The 19,291-nt window shown below is 32.2% G+C and overlaps 2 protein-coding genes across 46 annotated transcripts in view; both read left to right on the plus strand.

Moving 5' to 3' along the window:
- LOC129801511 (RNA binding protein fox-1 homolog 2) overlaps positions 1-2,670 on the plus strand; it is a 150,288-nt gene extending 147,618 nt beyond the window's left edge. For all 45 annotated transcript variants that reach the window (XM_055846659.1, XM_055846645.1, XM_055846655.1 and 42 more), the window contains 2 exons: positions 2,127-2,190; positions 2,331-2,670. In XM_055846659.1, coding sequence (XP_055702634.1) covers positions 2,127-2,190; positions 2,331-2,369 — 103 coding nt within the window. In that variant the 3' untranslated portion in view covers positions 2,370-2,670. The remainder of the gene's footprint in view (positions 1-2,126; positions 2,191-2,330) is intronic.
- An 8,361-nt stretch (positions 2,671-11,031) lies between these two features.
- LOC129801562 (CYFIP-related Rac1 interactor B) overlaps positions 11,032-19,291 on the plus strand; it is a 37,024-nt gene continuing 28,764 nt past the window's right edge. Inside the window, exon 1 of the mRNA XM_055846774.1 lies at positions 11,032-11,615. Within this exon, the coding sequence (XP_055702749.1) occupies positions 11,433-11,615 (183 nt within the window). The 5' untranslated portion in view covers positions 11,032-11,432. The remainder of the gene's footprint in view (positions 11,616-19,291) is intronic.

The raw sequence follows: 19,291 nt of genomic DNA on the forward strand, positions 1-19,291 counted from the left end.
CATAATGGTACTATCGATGCTATCTTTTGAAAAATTAAAAGGGAGAATCTTTCTCAGATATTTTTTTATATATCTGCTTTCATGTGCTTTTGCATAATCGACTTATCTTTGTATTGCTTCCGGTCAAAAGTGTTTTCCCCCAGACCTTGTCGTGTTCCAAATCCAAAACCACCAAACAGCCGTGACAAGAACCAGCACCGAGAAAAGTAAAAAATAAGACAAAAGCCATGAGAAGAATCGTATACTACTAAGAAAAATCAGAAGAACTCCCTTTCCATTTTTCATTGAAATAGCGCCAGAGTACTGACTTTTTAGTTAAAATTGTCATTAACTCCTGAACTTATTTTAGATGGTCTAATGAACACTCAACCTTACTGTGCTATCACACTTGCACATTAAAATATTAATATGATTCACATTAATTGTCGCTGGTGAGAGTCCAAATGTGTAATTTGTGTGTTATATTCAAAATTTGATCTATTTGTTGATAAAAAGGTAGACTTGGCCCGCAAAATTTGATATAAATTGATTTATAGCATTAATGCGAAAAATTAATGCGATTTACTCTTTAATTTTTTAATGTGAAAAATATTTATGCTTTAGGTAAATTTAAACTTATTTTTGCAGACCAAGTCCACTTCTTTATCAATAAATAGAAAAACCCCAAATATTAAGTGACTCAAAGATACAAATAACATATTTGGACGCTCACAAGCGACAATTAATGTGAATCACATTAAAATTTTAATGTGCAAGTGTGATAACGCCGTTAGAGTGTTTCAAGGAAAGTAAAACATTCTTTTACTGCTCGAACTCTACGGAGAGAGCAGTATATATAATCCCTCGATTTTTTCACCCCCCAAATTTCCACCTTCCACCCCCCGGAGACCACTTTTGTCTACAAATCTTCACGTTTCAGACGATTTCTGAGAAATGTCGTAACGCTGTTTGTCCGTCTGTCCGTCCGACTGCCATCAGCTCTAGAGGCTAAACGGTTAGAGATAGAGACTTGGGACCTTCGGGGGACCCCCCCCCCCCATAAGTCGACCCAAGGATCGTTAACATATCCCTCATTTTCCCCCCACCCCTTCCCATCCCTTCAAAACTATGTTTTTTTGGGATTGCTCGAAAACGCGTGGTGCGATCTTTTTCATTTTTGGATATGTTTTAGAGATTATCCAGACGAAGGTTTCGTCCATATACGAAAATATTGTTGAATAATTCCTAATAACGGTTTTTCAAGGTCAAAGGTTAAAAAGACACTATAGATAGAGTGTACATTTATCAAGCAAATAGAGTCATTTTGGGGTCGTTGGAAAGGTCTTAGAATTTCCGACAAAACTAAACCGGTTCCAATCGGTTTTGAATCGGTAATGAACCAGTTCAAAACCGATAAAAAAATTTTATCTGAAAATCAATTATATTACTTTTAAAACTATTTTAGGGGACCTTTTGAGAGATTTATGAATCGGTAGAGAACCGATAAACGGTAAAATGATGTGAAAGTATTTTTGAGGAATAGTATCTAAGGCACGAATTCGAATATTTCGCAAAGCCTGGGATGCTTTGCCACCCCTTTTTAAAATAGCTTGAGCATTTTTTTTCAATGCGCAGTAAAAAAACTTTGGCCAAACTTCAATCTCAAGACAAATAAGTTTGTATGGAGAAAAGTTTAAATTTAAATGTTCATTTTCTTAGGAAGTATTATATATAAAATCTATATAATATACATTGCATTTATATCTTTAAGGATGTATAAACTGACAGGAAATTGATTATATAATACCTCTCCAGACCTTCTGTTTTCCATTAGAATCATCATCCTGAGAGAGAGAGAAAGTATTTTCCTGTAAAATTTTCACCTGTCCAAATGACTTGATACAAATCTCAGCATTTACTCTTCAATTTAATTACATTTCCATTAATTTTGTTGAGAATCTTTCTGATACAATTAAATCTAAATTCATCTTACTGGGTAAAATTGGATTACAGCCAAATCGTCGTAATCATTTTCCTCTTCTTCCTGTTCCTGTTCCTTCTTTTCTCTGTTTAAAGCTTTCTTATGGAAATATTTTTAGGGTTTTTAGGGGCTGTAATGTGTATTGATTATTTTTCTAAACACTTAGGTACGGCCGTGAATACGCTGATCCGTACATTGGTCATGGAATAGGACCCGTACCAGGTTATGGGGTAAGGCTGATGTGTTTTTTGTGGAATTTTGTATTTTTTGTTCAATTTTTGTTTTCAAAAGAATTTATTTGGAGATTTTGGGTTTTGGAATTTCTATATTTTCAACGTTTTTAATGCTTAATTCTTGTATTCCTTTGCAGATGTATCGGAGTGGTTACAATCGTTTTGCGCCCTATTAATTTCACGGATAATGCTGAGAATGAAGATGAACAAGTAATCCCAATAGTTATTAAAAGTACTAAGGTATGGAAAATGATGTTGAACCAACATAGATCTGCAAATGGTTTTATCCATGACAATGAAAATCCATATGACATTTTTTTTTGTTAAAAGAAGGTGAGAATCCTCTATTTCACCTATTTTATTTCAACTATTTTTTAATTGCTATACAGAAAGAAAAAATGCAGAATGACTGGCACAAATGATTATAAAAGAAAAAGAGAATGTAATAAAAATAACTGAGAATGATACAAGGAAAAATAGGGAAGATGAAATTTTTTTTGGGGATATTAAACCAAAAAGAAAAACAAATTATTGATGAAAAAATTTCCATTTTTAGCAGCTCTATAATCTCATTGTAAGAGGATAATGAAAAATCTCATTATAGTAATGAATCATTCTCACGGGAGGAGATTCAATATTTTTTTCTATTATTTTTTTCTTCTTTCTAAGTAACTATATAAAATGAAGTATAAAATATTCATAAAATTATTGGAAAACAAAAAAAAAATATTTGTAGTATTAGGTATTCAGTGTAATTTGTAAAAGATCATACAACAAACTGGACAATTGAGATTTTTTATGCCTTAGCATAAGTATCTCAATTTTTTTTTTGTTTAACGGCAAACTTTCTGCAATATGATTGTGTCGCTGGAACAGCCAAAGCTATAATTACCTATTTAGTTAGATGGAAAAGAAGGCAGCTTTTTCTTTCTTTAAATTTTGTGTTTTTCTTTTTAAGCATTAATTCCAAAAGTAACTAATTCTCTCAGACTAAAAAAATGACTACAATCTCAATTTCCGTACAATTAGATTTTTCTATTTTTTTTTCTTTATTTTCTTCATTTTACAAAAAAAAACTACGCTTAACGGTGTAAATACTCAAAGAATATTACGAAAAGAGTTTTCCTTTATAGGATTATAATTTAGTAAACAAAAAAACTATCTCTCTATCGACAAATTTGTCGTACAAATCAATTGTTAAAACAGAGCACATTTTTATTAATTTTTACGTTTATCTTTTAAAACAATTATTGTAATTTTTTGTGTGCTGGAAAATGCCGTAAGGGATTCTGCATTGAATATGAAGCACAAATTATTTGGGTAATAATTTTGTTAAACAAAAGTATCAATTAACAAACAATATTGTAGCACAAAAAAAAACAATTACCTCATTCCTTTCTCGAATTAATACATATTTCTGTTAAATTTTATCAGTTAGAAAAAAGAAATGCAGAGAAAAATATTTTAATGAATTTTTATAATAGAGAAACAATATAAAATAATACAAATTTTGTTTTAATTAAATTTCTTAAAATGCTCTTTAAAATTGATGAAATTTAGAAAAGAACTTTGCATACGTTTTAAATTTGCACATTTAGAGGTTATTTGAGGAAATGAGGTTAGATTGAACATAACCTGAATATTTTGTTGACTTACTTATCATAATAAGTTTTAAACTACAGTAGACTCTCTCTCAATTGGGCATTTGGGGCAAAATGTCATCCGGTTTATCGATAGATTTCGGCGTCAAAGCCTTTATAAATTCCACAAAAAGCGCTCAATTATAAAGAATCACGATAAAATAGCGAATTTGAGCGAATTAGCTTCATAATTAAACGTGAAAATTATCAACATTTTTCGCCCGTTTGAAAAAGAACCGATTGAGTCTACTGTACCTAATCGAAATATACCTTTAGAGGTAAATTTAGACATTTCTAATGCCTCCGGTAAACCTTTAAGATCGGTAAAATGTCATGAAATCAAAATTCACATCCCTTTCTTTCTCATATACGTTTGCATATGTCTATCTCATTCTTTCGCACTCCAAATTCAATTAAACTAAATTGAATTTGTTATGATGTTTAAGAGAAGAAAAAGAAGAAGAGTACGTAAAAATGACATAGACATATGCAAAGCGTGTGAGAAAGAAAAAGACTCTAATTTTGACTTCATGAAATTTTCCTGATCTAAAAGGTGTGCCGGAACCATAAAAGCACGAATTCAGTTGGATAAGTCATGAAAAAAATAATTTTTTTTGTGATTCAAAATCCTAAACCTTGTCTTAAACGCAGAATATGTTATTTTGAAGAGTTTAGAAATTGATACATTCAATATTTAAAGAAGTTTTAAATTATTGTGGCTAAAATATTGACTGAAATGGATGAAAATTCTTCCACCGAAAATTATGCGTCTGCTAGTCTAAATTGGCCTACAATAACAAATTCGTATTCACCGATAAAGATATTTATTTTTAAAGTTTCATGTTTCTTAAGGCCTTCAAAATTATAACAATCTTCACAATGCCAAACTAAAGACGTTTACACCGCTGAAGTTGCATTGCACCTTGGTTTTTGAGGTTAATGAGGACTAGATCTAGGTCTCATTCCCTTTTATTGAAACTTCAAAAACATGTTTACAAAACGAAAGTTATTGTGCGTTGAACATAATGCTTAACGCATAATAACTTTTGTTTAGTAAACATGTTTTTGACATTTCAATGAGAGTGAGTGAGATCTAGTTCTAGTCATCTCGCTCATTCTCACTATAAATTTTGAAAACATGTTTACAAACAAAAGTTATTGTGCGCTGGTCATAATGCCCAATGCACAATAACTTTTGTTTTGTAAATATGTTTTTGACATTTGAATGAGAGTGAATGAAACAGAGATCTAGTCATCTCGCTCTCTCTCATAGGAAATTTTGAAAACATATTTACAAACAAAAATTATTGTGTCCTGGTTATAATGCCCAACGCACAATAACTTTTGTTTAGTAAACATGTTTTTCACATTTCAACAAGATTGAGTGAGATCTAGGTCTAGTCATCTCGCTCACTCTCACAGTAAATTTTAAAAACATATTTACAAACAAGAGTTATTGTGCGTTGATCATAAGTCCAACATAACCTTGCATTTCCAATATAACCTCTTAACCGAAACTTTTCAATTTTCTTCTCAATTATCTGAAGAGATACAACAAAATATTCAATTTTCATCAAATTCTAGCAAAATCTTTAAAGTCTATAAAGCTTTAAAGTGAAAATTTTGCAAATATTGTCTCTGTGAAAAAAAAATAAAATTAAAACAGTTTTATTTTGACAAAGTTTTAATTGTCGAAACAGCAACAACTCGTGCAAATTTATGCTGTTTATTTTTTTCGAATAGAAACCCTGAAAAAAAAGACGAAAAAAAGGTATTGAAAAACTTGCATATCTCATATTTTAAACTAAAAAAAAAGTTATAGGATAGATTTCGAAAAAAAAACTAAGAGTAGTGAATTATGTCACATAAAAAGATATTTGTAGTAAGTTCCCAGTTAATCAAGATTATTGAAAGAAGAAAAAGTGGAGATTAAACCCAAAACGTGAAAAAGCGTTTTTTTTTCGAGGAGTGAATAAATCCAATTCAATTTATGCATTGAATTTTTTCACTGTTTGGAAAATGGCGAAAGAAATTTAAATAAAAAAATAATATGTAGTTATTTGTGTCCAAAAAAAAGAACAAACAGCTTCATTTGCTGAGGTCTTCCCTAAAAAAAAGTATAAAAAGATGCAAGAAAAAAACCCAAAAATGGTAAAAAATATTTCTTCTGCCAAGAAAGAGAGCAAGATTCCTAGAGTAAAAAATTAAATAAAATCTTTCCACCACAAAATGATATTTACTACTAACCCTTAACCATCTCTTACGTTTTTTTTCGTGTATAGAAGGAGAAAAAGTGACAAGAAAAAAAATGATAAGAATGAGTAAATAACCATTTTAGAATTAGGATTTAAACACAGTGGATTAAATGAGAACTTTTTAAGATGGTGCGCAAGCTATTTAAACATTGATATTCAATGTTGAAGAAGAAAATATCTCTGCAAGAACAAAAGAAACACTTTAGATGACGATGAAGAACCATGAAGAATTGGGTTAAATCCCAAATTCTCTCGGTTTTTATTTCTTCTAAAGATAAACTACAAATTTAAAGACTTTTTTCTGGCTCTCTAAAGGAATTATTAAGAAAAAAAAACGTGAACAAATTGTGTGAGAATGTGAAAGAATTAAAAGAGATATTCTTAGTTTTAAATGCTCAATTGTTCAATTAATCATCACAATATATTTCATAAAATAAATAAAACATATTTTTTAGGACGATAAGATTTGAAGAAAAAAAGGGACGTGTAAGGATAAAATTTCGGAAAAGATATGATATTAAAAAAAAAGAATATTTTTTAAAGTATAAATCACTGTAAAGGTAAATTTTACAAAGAAAAAAAATGATAGCAGCGTCTTCAAAGCCATATAAAAGGAATTAGAAAATAGAAGCAGAATAAAAAGAATTACATAAAAAAGAATGTAAAATATATTTTAAAAACCACATTCAAAATTATATATAAAAAAATGATGAAAAATACTCAATTATTTTAAATTGATAAAAAATAAATATAAAAAATAAATAAAAAAAATAAAAGAAAACCATGGAGATAGAAATTCACATGACCTTTTCAAAATGAACCAATTTGAATACGAAGATGTGAGAAAAAAATTTCAAACTAAGATTTTAGTGAGGAACAATTTAAAAATAAAAATACAAAAAATATTACATATACTCTGAATTTAAAAGATAAAAAGAAATATTACTTAGGATTTAGCCGTAGACCGATATATTTAGTGAGACAAGCAGCATAATAAATAATCGATATCCAAAAAAGAAATTGAGAAAATAAAGCGTTTTCAATTAGTAGTGAGCTCAAATATTTATTTGACAAAAAAAGAAAACTTTTTAAAATGACTTTCAATGAGATTTCAGGGTTGGCAAAAAAAAGGTGTGCACAAAGAAAGCAGATTAAGAGAAAAGCACAATTTGAAGAGCCATCCCAAGGACTCATTTCGCCAAATATAAATAAAGAAAAAAAACTCTTAATTGAGAGGAAATATTTTAAGAAATTACAAAATATCTTACAATTGTTTTAATATTTTAATTAAATGTGACGCTATAATTAGATTACAAGAAAAATACTTATAATGTTTTTGTAATAAAAAGTGTTACAAAATAGATTTTCATGTGTTTTAGATCGGAGAAAACCCTTGAGAAAACCTTACTTTTCAGAGTCAAATTGAAAATCTACAATATACGCATTTCCGATATTGCACTTCACTCATACTTCATTTTAATCAAATCACTTCAAGTTTTCAATTAAATTTTCCTTCCCCCTTCCTAAAGCAACATTTATAGGGGGGACTTTTGATACGAAACTGTCCGTTCGGAATAAAAATATCTCACTGAACTTTCTCGCAGTGTCCTTTTGCCTACTCTCAGGCGCACAAAATATCTCACTTAGTTTTCTCTCACTCAGTGACAATTGCCTACCTTCTGGCGCACAAAAATAACTCTTCGAAAGCTCAATCAGCTATTTTGTGTTACTGATAAATATAAAGTACTGTCCGTGCAGATTTTTCAAGAGTTTTCACACCTTTCATCAAAGATATCTTTAAAAATGCCTAGTGCTACAGTGAAATTGTTTAGTGAATTTAATTTTTATTTTAATAGAATGTGTCACTATTTTTTAATATCAGTTCCACAACACACATGAGGAGAAAATCTGTTGAGTAAAATATTCAAAAAACGAAATATTGCTATCAAGAGAACAAAAGGAGTACTAAAGTAAGATGAAAGTTTTCATGAAGTCTAGCTATCATGAATATAAAAGAAAACTAAACATTAGCTATTGTAAAGCAACTTCATTATCGAAACGTTTTCAGATTGTAAAGCAACTGACGATGTTTCTTTAAATTCCTGACAACATGTTATAAAACTCTGCGGTGAGACGAGTTTAAAACAATATCTTTTTTAATTTATTTTTAATATCTATTAAATTATTTCCAATACCACGTACCACAAAGCAAGTTCGAAACGTTTCGAAATAAAATAGAAAGTCTGCTAGACTTTCTATTTTAGTCGAGACACAAATGAGAGTATTATAACAGCTAACTGGGAGATTTTATTCAGACAAACCCCGAGGGGAGATTTTCCAAGACTCACCGGTGTATAGCACAGTGGGGTGCATTTTTGGAATACCCTCGTTTTAAAGCACGCTTTCAGTCGAGACACAAAGGCGTCTTTTATACGGGAGGATTTCGAAACGCACCCCACCGGTGAGTCTCGGGAAATCTCCCCTAGAGGTTCATACCTGAGATAAATTTTCTCCGCCCTCTGTTATAAATTCTCCAAGTGTGCTCTAACTAAAATAGATAATCTGGAAGACTTTCTATTTTATTTCGAAACGTTTCAAAAGTCAATCACACAGTGTTTTACAATCAAAGAATTTGTTAAAGAGTGGTAAAGTTAATATTTATGCCTGGTGACGAACACTTCATAAGGAAGAGGAGATCAGGCACCCATCCTCTACGTCAAAACCGTCTTACCGCAGGATTTTATACAAAATATTGTTGCTAAATTAAGAAAATATCCTAAGTTTTTACTTTTCTATAAATCAACTTTATTGTATTTAACTATTTCTTTATTTCTATTTAACAATTCGACCATATTAAGAAGATTAAACGATACATTCAGAAGAGAGATCGATACCGTGACGCTATTTCACTTGCTTTTCGACTTTTGATAACTTTGAAAATAGATCACGAGAAAAACATCTCTTGAAAAACAAAAAAAAATGATTTGAAATCGCTTGAAATGTCAAAATATTCGAACATAAACAAATGGAGCTTTCGAAGAGGGAGATTTTTAAGCGCCAAAAGATAAATGCACTGGTCTAAAGCTCAGTGGGGGACTTTTGTATCAAAATGGCGGTTTCGAAATAAAATCCCCCTGTTTAGATGCTCCCTAGGGGCATTTCTAAAATGATATTATCAAGGATTTTATAAATTAGCTCCCAATAGCAAGCAATTCATACCAAATTCTTTCCGTCCGTGTTTTCTTTTAAGCCGGAAACTCCTTGTATTGTTTATTTCAAACCAAAAAGGTTTTGTATTAAAAAAAGAGAAATATAGAGCATAAATTTCCCGCCTCATAGCAGTTAATGCTCTGCTAAGGCAACCCTAAATATTCGAGACGCAATGTCTTCTTTCTAGGCCAGCGTCTCTGGTGATGGTGGAGACAACTGGCAACAGTCTGGAGCCCACACCAGTCGATTGCATAAGCAGATCACCTCCTAAGTATATATTAGATTTAAGAATAGATATAGCTTGTCCCCTATAGAAATGTAAAAATCAATTATCAACGCGATAATTTAGAAATTCAAATAACTTAAAAATTAAAATTGTTCGATATTTGCAAAAAATATCTTAGATTCATGCAACTTCTACTTTGCGATTACATACAAACATTAGGAAAAAGCAACGTTAGATAGTCAGAAAAAAAATTATTTTCGCAATGGTTCATTGGTGATCAAAAATCAAAGCGATCTGAATTTAGTCCCAGAGTTCAATTGCTTTACATACAGCTCCATTAGTGGCTTTCAAGTGAAAAGTTATTTAGAGTGTACGACCCATTCAACTGTTGCTGACCCAGTCGACGGCCAAAGCCACCAATCTTAATCCTTCATTTCTATGACACACCCAACCCTGCCCATCATCCCTAGGCGGGTGTTGAAGGTTGCTGGGACTAAATTCAGGGAGACTGGGTTCGACGGCTCCGAGGAAGTTGAAAGATGGGTGGCGCTTTCCAGTTTCCCGTTTTCCTTTATGACCTCTGCACACTAGGAGCAATTTCTTTAAAAAATGCCTTTTTATAGAAAATTTTCCCTATTCTTGTAGGCAGAAACGTTAGAATTATTTTAAAAAGGCAATTTTTGACGAAAATTGCTTCTAGTGTGTAGACACCATTATGGCTCCTACATTCTAGAGAAATTTATGTCCATATTGAAGCAAATTCCCTACGCTTGTATAGGAAAAACTCTTCAAACTCTGTGTAGACGCTATTAAGATTATAATATTATTTAGGTGAGCCCCACCAGAGCTCTTACATTCGCAAATTTTATTACTTATTCAATGTTAATGGATTGAAAGGGTTACACTCAGTCCCGGGAATGCACATTTTCGGGACCAAAAAAAGAACGCGCGAAATGGCTTTATGCATCGAGGAAATTTGCCTACCCGTAGGCGATTTCTTTTGAATGATTCGGCCGTTGAACGAATTTCGCGCTGAGTAAAAGTAGTCATAACAAAAATATTCAACTGCTTAAAAAAATCATCAGCAAACAGTACTCTTTGGCCAGAGTTCTTCAATAAATTGTTAAAATACTTCAAATTTCTACCTAAATAAAAGAAATTAAAGTTTTATTCTGAAAAATAAGCATAATGTTTTCGAATTTCCCGCGTCACAGAATAGTATTCAGGCATATTTCAAAAGTTATTTTATAAATTGACTCCCAATGGTAGGCAAATTGGCATAATTGTATGTGCATAATCTCGGTGCATAATTTCATCAGTGCATAATCCGGATGTGCATAATGCCGGGACTGCGTGTAATGGGTTAAAAGTATCTAAGACACAATCCTCAAATGTTTCCCGCGCATACATTATGATTTAAAGATAGATTCTAGCGACATCTATTATCGTATTTCCTTACATAGCAAAGAACATAGCAGAGAACATAGCAAAAATCCAGACGCGCCTCAGTATTTTGTTAGCTTTTGTGCACTTCAAACGTCTTTGGAGTAGTTCGTAGTTCCGTGAAAAAAACTGCCCTGAATCATCTTCTTCCCTGGATAAACCATCCGCAGGCTGCCCGTGGAATTTACCATTAATTGAATTAATGAATCGAATGGCAATCGATTGATTGGGAAGTGTGTGAAGTGATATTGAGAGTAGGGAAGGGAGAGTGTGCTGGGTTGGGATAAAGGAGTAATGAGTAGAACAAGAGAGATGTGAATGTGCAGTGTTTATCGTGTTTTTTATTTTATCAAAAATTTGTACGACAACCAAAGAAGAGCATCTTGCTAGACGCCAAGGGGTCCCTCCTTGTATAACCAACTAATTGTGATTGTGAATTGGGAGGAAAAGCAGCGACAGATAGAAATGGGAAAACTTCTAAGTCTCCTAGCTCGAGATGATTCGACGTGCTGCACAACAAAGTCTTATGATGTCTTCCTGGACTTTGAGAATGCAGCTCCCACGGAGACAGAGAAGGAGGTTTACGATGAGGTTGAGCGTGTATTGAAGGAGAGTGAAGCCGTTCTGGATGAAATTCAGGTCTATAAGGTAACTAAAAATCCTTCCATTTTCACGCAAACTCTCCCCCATACTGGGAACTTGACGTCCGGAAGTGTCGCGACATAACCTCAATTTTGACTACTGAAGGCATACTTAATCCGCCTCCAAAATTCACCTGGAACGCCCCCATTCACGTAACCCACACACATAAACTGTTTACTCTGATCTTGGGTAGAAAATTTATCTTATCAGCTCCAGCAAGAGCTAAAGATTGCGACAAAAACATGCGAATATTCTTGGGAGATTGGTGGTGTTCAAGAAGAAAGATTCCTTGAAAATTTGTGGAAGATTTTTGGGATATCTGGATCATTCAGAGGATCATAAACTCATAAGGATATTTCATAAAATTAAGATTTTATTTATTTTTTTAATATGGAATGCAACATGATTGCAAATGCAAATTAAGGATTTTCGAAAAGGAAAACAAATATTTAAAATTTCGCAAATATTTAATTTAAAAATATTGTTCAAGATTTTAAGAATATTTTTAGCATTGTCGGTATATTTATCAGTCTCCATTGCTTTGGGTTTCTCTTGCAAAACTTATCATTTTCTGTGCTTAAAAAGAATCGTGTGTCCTATGCTAAACTGCTCTACGTCAGTTAACACATTTAACCCTTTTAGGACGAGAGGGTTAAAATTCTGGGTTTAAAAATAGAGCAAAACAACTTAAGATAACCGTAGGAAATATTTGGTTTTTGGTCATCGGTGACCCCATTGCACATAAAGGGTTAAGGACTACACGGAATATAACTGACCAGGGGTTAGGATCTAGAGTGTTTGAACGGTTTGAACCGTTTGAATTACTCAAAAGATGCATTATTTTCTTTTTTTTATTTCTTCTTATTTCAAATTAAGTACATTACAAGGATTTACGAAAATTTCACAGAAAAACTATCCACTACGGTAGTCTACGTTCTACCACTACGGAAAATACCATAAAACGGATTTCAGACTGGAGGTTTAGTCCAATACTAGAATTTGTAAAATAATTAAATAACAAGCAATTATAGTAATTTTTTTCAAAGTCTAATTCATTAGCTCTTAAGGCTTTTAATATTCAAAACTAAGGAAGAAATTGCCGAAAAAATTTAATTGATTCGGAAACAAATTAGGGTAAGTGTGCCAAATTTCAGCATAGTTGCATGCAAGCGCCAAGATCTCAAGTTTTCAATGCAATATTATTCATACAAATTGAATATTTTTATTACTTCTTTTTAAGGAGTGTTGCTTGGAACCTAGTAGACAGTTTATCGTCTTTATTTACTCTAAAATCATTCTTAATACATTTTAAAATAAATACAAATATTGACATAGCTTTGGTGCCCTATTTCGGCCACCTTCATTCTCATAGTTCTTTGCCCATCGGGAATTCTTCAAATGTCTTTTTACATAATCTTGTTTGTGGAATCTACATTTTTTGTTATTCTTTTGCACTGTATAATCTCTAGAGTATGTAAAAACCAAAAATTCAAGGAAATACGAGGAACAAAAAATATGGCCGGAATTGAAAGCTGGCTGGAATTTGGCACACTTACCCTAGTATACTTAGACCATTTAACTAAGCCTTAAACGGGTTTCAGATTAGATAAATGTTAAATCCGGTTCCCGAGTTTTGAGATTAATTGTCAATTTAAGGTTTAACTCTAACTTTAGAGAAAAATATTACGGTTTTGTGAATTGTACGGTTATGTTTTGCATAACCTTAACCAGTGATAAGCCCAGAGAAGGTTATTGTAGCTGAGATTCTTTACAGGTGATCTCAAAGTGCGTGCAACTCAGGGTGGTTTCAACTAGGATTGCGTGCAAATTCGATCGTGCGTTGTATTTTGAAAGTAAAGAATCCCGTAGAGTAAACTGTTCTTGTCAGTCGAAATGGATAAAATTAGCTTGACACGATTCTTTACCCCCAAAATTTAACTCAAATTGAATTTTCAAGCATTCCGAGTTGCAAGTACTCCGAGTGGAACGCATTTTGAGGTCTTTTGAAAAAATCTCAGCAACCATAAGCTTATCTGGGTTTATCACTGGTAATTTTCTATTTTAAATAGTCTTAATGCGGAAGGCCAACGAAAGAAGAAAAGTTAATTGAAATCGGTTAATATACATTAGAGATAGAGTCCGGTCCATTTGGGTATAGTAAGGTTCAAGGTACAGTGGGTTGGGGTAGAGACGGCTGGGACCCATCTTTAAAAAGATCACGATCTCAGATAAAATAAAATTTATTCGAAATTTTAGTCAGGGAACATTGAGGGAGGAGTGCGATCAACCGTTGAAAAGGTCTCAAGCTCAGTTACAACATACTAAAATTTAAAGAAAAAGCATCGTCTAGTTTTCGAAATATTCGTAATCGAATTTCTTAAATCCAATTTTCCATTAATCGAACTTTCAATTAAATCGGTTGTAATACTCCACGAGAGCTTTACAAAACATCAAAATTTTACAAATTCTGAAAATTCGAACCGTAGGCCATTTGAAAATTAAATTTTTGACTCCTTATAATTCGGGTTAAGGGGTCGGGAGGGGGCTTAATTTTTTTTAAATCGAAAGCCCTTAGGCCCAGCTATAACCTACTAAAATTTGAGATCAAACGCTATCATATGGGCTGAGTTATTTACAAAACAAAATATAGGGGTGTTTCAAAATGGAGGAAGGGAGGGTGGGGGGATAGGTCTGACTCCTCCAAATTCTAGCGGCCCATCGATATTTCTTTGCCGAAAACCGTTTGTTGATATCTCTCTCCGTTCTCTCTCCAAAAGTGGTTATACGACGGACGAGACAGGACGGTGGGCCAGATCTGACGAAGTCGGATTTCAACTTGGACCACAAACAAAAGCTCAGATTGTAAAGAATCTTCGCATTTGCATTTTAGGGTTAGTTCGAACATAACCTTATGGGTTTTGTTTAAATTTTCAAGGGTGAGGGAAAACTTTTTTATTACCTTAATAATATTTTAATTACTTTGAAAAGGCTGTTTGAATAATTGATTTGTCAAAAATTTATTGTCGCTGTGAGAGTCAAACTTATAATTTTGCAAACCAAACTATAATCTCCTTGGTTTTTTTTTTTAATTACTTATTAAATAATTGGGAAATAATCAAAATATTCCCAGAAATTCCACAAAGATATAACAATTACATTAAATAATACAGAAACATTAGACCTTGAAATACATTGAATGAAGAGTTTTTTTTTATTGTAAAAACAATTTAATAGGCGTTGTGGGAAGATTTGTGGGCTGATTTTTGATGATCTTGAATCACTGGAGTCTTGGAATTTCTTAACCCAGACACTCTCGCACGCACAGACAATCCAATTAAAAAAAAATACATCAACTAAACTTAACTAAAACAAACAATCCATGGAGGATTTTTTTTAAAAGAATTTTTGATGAACTTATTTTTACTAAAACTGATCTCATTTCAAGCTCAATTTGTGGGTAAAATGGGTAGAAAAAGAAGTTTCGAAGCAGGTGCAATGCAAATTGAGCAAATTCCAATAGCCATTGATAATCAATTCCAATCAATTCTTCGAGCAATTAATCGAGGCAGCGCCCCATTTGGTATTGTTGGGAAAAAAATAGAGGCAACAAAGAAAAATGTTGCAAAGTGAACAAACATAAATATAAGCACCTGATTGAGGCGAATGACTCAAGGATTTGCTTTTTTAAATACTGAATAAAGAGATCATACCGAGACTTGTTCTCAATTTGCTCCAATTTAAATGATTTTGTCAATTGAGTGCCAGAGATTGCATGTCTTGCACTTTTATTCTGTGTTGCTGAAGTCTTTTGTCACAAATGCAATTCAACAACTCACACGCACTATTTAGCTAGCACCAAAAGAACGCACTCATTTGCACCTCCACCTCCACAGCATCGAATATTTACAGAAATTGCGTCAAAAAGAACCGACAATGCCTGAGAGTTCAATGATATTTGCTCTCTATTTCTATTTAGTCAACGGATCTATATTCTTTTTTATGTTTTCTTTCAAAACTCATCTCAATTTTTTCTGTGGCAAAGTTGTAGTGTCACTGAGAAAAAAAGGGGGTGCGATTAACTTTTTTTCCTCATAACTTTAACACTTTTTAGGTGTAAAAATATATCAACATTTTTTAATGTTAATTTTACACCATTTTAAGGGTAAAATTAACATGAAAAAGGGTGACTTTAACCCCTAATACACCTAAAAAGCATAATATTTACACCGATTTCGGATCAATAATGCAGGGTAAAATTAACATTTCCGGAATGTTATTTTAACTTTTACAGATTTCTCTCAGTGGTAGATAATATATCCCGAATTATTTTATCGTCAAATCATGGTTTAAAAAGTATATTAAGAAATTTTTCTGATAAAATATAAGTAAAATAGAGAGAGCGAGAGAGATTTTTTATCTGAGCTTATGAATGAGAATAAAATGACGCAATTGATACAAAAAGACTCCAAAAAGTCTATTTGAAATAAATTCACAGAAACCGTACACACAATACAAAAACACTATAATTATATTTTCAATCTTATATTTTATAGAATTGTAATGTTCACGATATTATCCCTTAACCCCTTAAAGACGATTGGGACACGGGTGATCCAAAAACAAAATTTTTTCTACGGTTTTTAAAGTTAGGGTAAGTGTGCCACGTTTCGGCATAGTTGCATATAAGCACCGAAGTCCTAAGTTTGTTTGAAATGCAATATTTTTAATTCATATTGATATTTTTTGTTACTTCCTTTTCGGGAGCGTTATGTGGAACTTTGAAAACTAGTTTATCATATTTATTTTCTTTAAATCACTTGCTAAAATATTGAAAAAATTATAAAAATATGGCCATTGCTTTGGGTAGTATTCGGGCCACTTTGAGTAAAATACCGGCCACCTTTTGTGACGCAACGGATAGAAAATTTCAAAACGTCAAACGGAACGAGTTTAATATTTAGTTTAATACGTTTATATAACCCACAAACCCTGAGATCTTCCGTGTAATTTGTCCTGAAGACCTGAAGAGTAGCATCTCAAATTTACGCGAAGATTCCCGTAGCAATTTGCCCTTCCTAAACTCTTCCAAGGCCTTTTCCACATAATCTTTTTCATAGAAGCGATGCTTTTTTTTCTCTGGAGATTGTAGAACTCAGAAATTGAAAAAAAAACACAAAATGAATAAAAAATTTAGGAAAGCAAAAGATGTTGCCGGAATAGGCAACACTACCCCACCGGAAAGACGCTCACAAAGTAATATACTTTTTTACGCGAAATACAGGATCCAGCTGGGAAATTTCACCCGAAATTTAAAGATTGATTCACTATTAACATAAACAGAAACAATCTTTAATGAAAACTAATCAATTTTCATGAAAAACACCGAAGAAAAACCTTCTGCATTTCACCATAAATCATAAGACTGCTAGAAACATAATCGATCTGTAACATTTTTTGTAAGACTCTTTCCACACTACAACGCAATTTAAATTCAAATTATACCTAAGATTTAACGGTCTTTGTGTTAATACATCCTAAAATGAGTAAATATTTAAAAGCAAAATGAATTCATTGACTATTCGAAGATAAAATACATAATTTTAATTAATTTATTTCCTTTGCTGAAATTACACTCAAAGTGGCCGAAATTTGGCACACTTCCCCTATGTTTTACTCTAAGAAGTCAGAAGAAAAAAGATATTTTCAGACAGACACCCAATTTTTGACCGTCTCGTCTTTAAAGGATAGGCATAGGCACCCGTTAAAATTGACTTCAATTTGCAATATTGAGTAAGAGAATCTAAAGGGTACCGAGTGTCTCGTACATTACAAAAAATGTTCTCCAATTTTTTTTTTTCAACCTAATAAATAAAATATTAAATTTGGATACTGAGAGAAGGTTGAGTGTTACCAGCGACCTGAAATGAGTGTTGTTATAACGAAAATCTAACACTTAAATCAGTTAACCCCCAGACAAGTTTGGGATTACGGACAAGTCTTGTTCTAACACTTATTAGGCTTATACACAACCCCTTTCGAGTGTAAAGATGAATCGAGCTTTTTTAATCCTTAATGAGTGTATATAAAAGTCGATTCGTTAAAATTTGGTTTTTCTTCAGTTATTTTTATTATTTTTATTGCTCAACTTCCACCGAGAGCAGTATATATCGACGGTTCCATTCCATACTATTCTAAGAAGATTAGTTTTATGGTGCTATTTCAATGACAAATGAACATGTTTTTTTTTAGCATTTTACTGTTGCATTTTGCTGCATTTTACAGGTTTCTCTACATGATGAGACAAAAAAAAAATTTCTTCGACGACCATATGATCGGACGCTGTTTATATGTAGCCAAACGACCCTGTAAAACAATTTTCTGATTTTACACTATACAGAGAGGGTCGTTAAGCTACTCCTAACAGCGTCCGATCATTTGTCGAAAAAAAAATTCTTGTCTCATCATGTAGAGAACCCTGAGATAGTGCCAATTCTTTTTTCTTTCTCAACCACCTTATTCTACATAATCGATTTTTCTTTGTTTTGGATCCTGTCACAACTGTTGGTGGTTTTAGAACACGTCGAAGACTGGGGAAGGCAGTCGAGATAAGAACCAACAGAAAGAAAAGTCGATAATGCAGAAACACTTGAGAACAGTAAAATATTAAAAAAAAATGTACAGTTCACGTATTGTCATCACAAAATTTCCGTTTCATCGATAGTTTCATTTTGTTATGGTTTGCAGATTAGCAAAGCGTATTGTGAATTTATTTTCTTGAAATTTATTGTTTTGAGAATGAAATGTATTTTTTCATTCACCATCTGTTTAAATTTCATATAAATCACAATTTTTATCAGTCAATTTTGAGATAGTTTTTTTTACCACATCCGCTGTATATCCGATATTATACGCTATATTCGATAATAAATTTGTGTCAGAATTAAAGTTATTCTAAAAGTCAATAAAAAATTATGCAGCTTTGTGGTGCTATTCCAATGAAAAATCAAAAGGGGAAATCTTTCTCTTGAACATTTCTTAAGCACTTTTCTGTTCTCAACTGTTTCTGCACTTTTCTTTGTGTTGGTTCTTGTCTCGACTGTTCTCCCCAGTCCTCGCTGTGTTTTAAAACCACCAAACTGTCGTGAAAAAGAACCAAAGGAAAGAAAATTCGATTATGTAGAAGCATTTGAGAACAATAAAATGCTAATAAAAATGTACATTTTGCATTAGAATAGCAGCGCCATTATGTAAGCTAATAATAATTAGCCTGTATTTATATCAGGTAACGCAACATGTTCTTTATTACTGACCTTTTGTTTGTAAATTACGTTATAATTTATTCAAATAGTTATTATTTTGCAAAATAATTTATTTTATTGCAAAAAACACATATATGTAATTTAAATGGAAATAATTTCCACGTTCATTTTTTTTAAACTTATTGTGCAAAAAAAATCACCAAGCGTGATGGGTTAAAAAGATTTATTCACATTTCATAGTTATTAAGTTGCATCTATTTTCACTATCTTCATGCATTAATTGTATAGAAAAGTGATTAAGAGAGTTTAGGGAGCATGTAAAAAACATTGCAAGAAGAAAATCAATTCTCTAGAACGGACAAAGAATAATGAAGTAGTTTTATTGAATTAATTGTTCTTTTGACCACAGAAGTAGAAAAAAAA

The sequence above is a fragment of the Phlebotomus papatasi genome, chromosome 2 (genome assembly GCF_024763615.1).
Source record: "Phlebotomus papatasi isolate M1 chromosome 2, Ppap_2.1, whole genome shotgun sequence".
NCBI lineage: Eukaryota > Metazoa > Arthropoda > Insecta > Diptera > Psychodidae > Phlebotomus > Phlebotomus papatasi.